The sequence below is a fragment of the Alligator sinensis genome, unplaced genomic scaffold (genome assembly GCF_000455745.1).
Source record: "Alligator sinensis unplaced genomic scaffold, ASM45574v1 scaffold24_1, whole genome shotgun sequence".
Classification (NCBI taxonomy): Eukaryota; Metazoa; Chordata; order Crocodylia; family Alligatoridae; genus Alligator; species Alligator sinensis.
The window spans coordinates 983,765-985,623 of NW_005842609.1; the positions used below are offsets into that span (position 1 = coordinate 983,765).

A 1,859-nucleotide genomic window follows, 5' to 3' on the forward strand; every position below is an offset into this window, starting at 1 on the left:
CCGCCCCCCGGCCTCAGGTGGCCCCGGGCCCCGCCCCCGGCTCCCTTTGGCGCGCTGGTTTTTGACCTCCGACGTCCGCTGCTACCCCCGTTGGGTTCATTATTAGTCAGTAACACGTCATCGCCGGCCCTTGTTACTAAAGGGGCTTGTAGTGTGTGTGGTGGGCCTGGGCCCGTGTCTCCCATCCACGTGTTAAAAGTCCCGCGTGGCCCCGGCGTGATCCTGTCCGCAGGCAGAGTTTCCCTGGGCAGTGCCCCGGGGGAAGGGAGAGGGAGCAGGGTTTTCCCCTCTGCTTCTCTGTCACTTGCAGCCTCCAGCATTGCAGGTCCGGGGAGGTCTCATGCGGAGGCTGTGCCCATTAACGCCTGTGCTCGCGTGGCAGGTTTCCACCTCTCCCTGCACCCAGACCTTGTGGCGGGGCAGAGGCTTGTGTGTCCCAAAGACCCTCAGATGTGTAGCCTGTGCTCCCGGCACCCTGGCGAACAGGCCCGGACGGGATTTTCCAGACAAACTGAGGTCCAACCCCAATTAAACCCCAAACCAGGCTCTAACCCCGAGTCCTCGACGGCGGATCAGGCAGAAGACGATGCCAGGATCTCAATGGCTGTAAAGGCGGAAGGAAGCTGCAGCCAGATGGAGGCGTCCTGTTGTCTAGGGTTGTCCCTTGCCGCTGGGCTCAGATCTCCACCTGGCCAAGACTGTGCGGTTTCTGTATCTGCGGAAGGGCCTGCGACATCTGTGGATGGGTCTGTGGCTCAGAGAATTGGACTCTGAGGTCATCTCAAAACCCACCAACAAACCATCTTTGAATTGAAGGATTATTGACAATGACAAGAGTCCTCAACCTTCCTAGACTGGAGGGTCCCCTTGAAACGTGCCAGCTTGTAGCTTTCACTCTTCTTTTTGACGATAGAAAAACAACACAGCAGTTTTTCTGTTGCAAAAGCCTGAGGATCACAGCTGAGGATTCCTGCTTGAAACCTCTGGGTTTATCTTGTGAATTGTCTTTGTACATCGAACATTTTGTGGCACCCCTGAAAGGGCCTCAAGGCACCCCAGGGTGCTGTGGGGTGAGAATCGCTTCTCTAACATTTTTTCCCCCAGTATAGGCAGTGCTATTTGCTCTGTCCAGTGGTCTTGGTTAATCCACCCCAAAAGTCAAATTATTTGACAGGGAGGAAAAATGCAGCCGGTTATTAAATTTGCTGTGGCTATTGATTGAACACAATGCAGTTACTGACCAGGGAATCAGGAAGCTGGGGTGTGAACAGTCCAGATTGACTCACTGGTTTGATACAGTCCTAAAAGGTTTATCTGAATCTCTCACACTTGTGCCAAGGGTTCAGGTAGTTTCCTTAAGAGATGAGCCATGTATTCTGTTTAAGTGTATAGCTCTGGGCCTGAAGTAAGCTATGCCTTATCCAGAATATGCACTTACCTGAGTTTAAGGAGACAATGCTCATTAAGTACAACAGGCTCTCAGTGTTGTAGTATTAGCAGCCCTGAGTCTGGTTAGCTCCCATCATTTTCAAGGCCTCTAAAAAGCACCAAACACAGGGACTCAGTCTGGCTTTTGGATTCTGTCTCAATGTCTAAGTGGGGGATGGAAGATCTGGGCAGCCTCCACTTATCCATACTGCTGCCTAGGCGTGTGCATCAAAGGTCTGGGTGACCTCTTACACATACACCATAATCCAGAAGGATCAACGGTTGCCTCGTAGTAGAAGACTTGAAGGAAAAGGGTCTAGCTATTTTCAAGGCATCTAACAGGAGCCCTTTGACAGCTCCTTGCCCTTCACAGTTTCTGTACAGTTAACTGAAGTACAGTTACGTCACAATGTAGTCAGCAGAGCTGAAAG

General features: G+C 52.0%; 1 protein-coding gene across 1 annotated transcript in view; it reads right to left on the reverse strand.

Annotated features, from left to right (window-relative positions):
- The window catches only part of MEX3C (mex-3 RNA binding family member C), a 28,947-nt gene extending 27,484 nt beyond the window's left edge, over positions 1-1,463 (reverse strand). Inside the window, exon 1 of the mRNA XM_014524429.2 lies at positions 1,439-1,463. Coding sequence (XP_014379915.2) covers positions 1,439-1,463 — 25 coding nt within the window. The remainder of the gene's footprint in view (positions 1-1,438) is intronic.
- Positions 1,464-1,859: the final 396 nt, after the last annotated feature.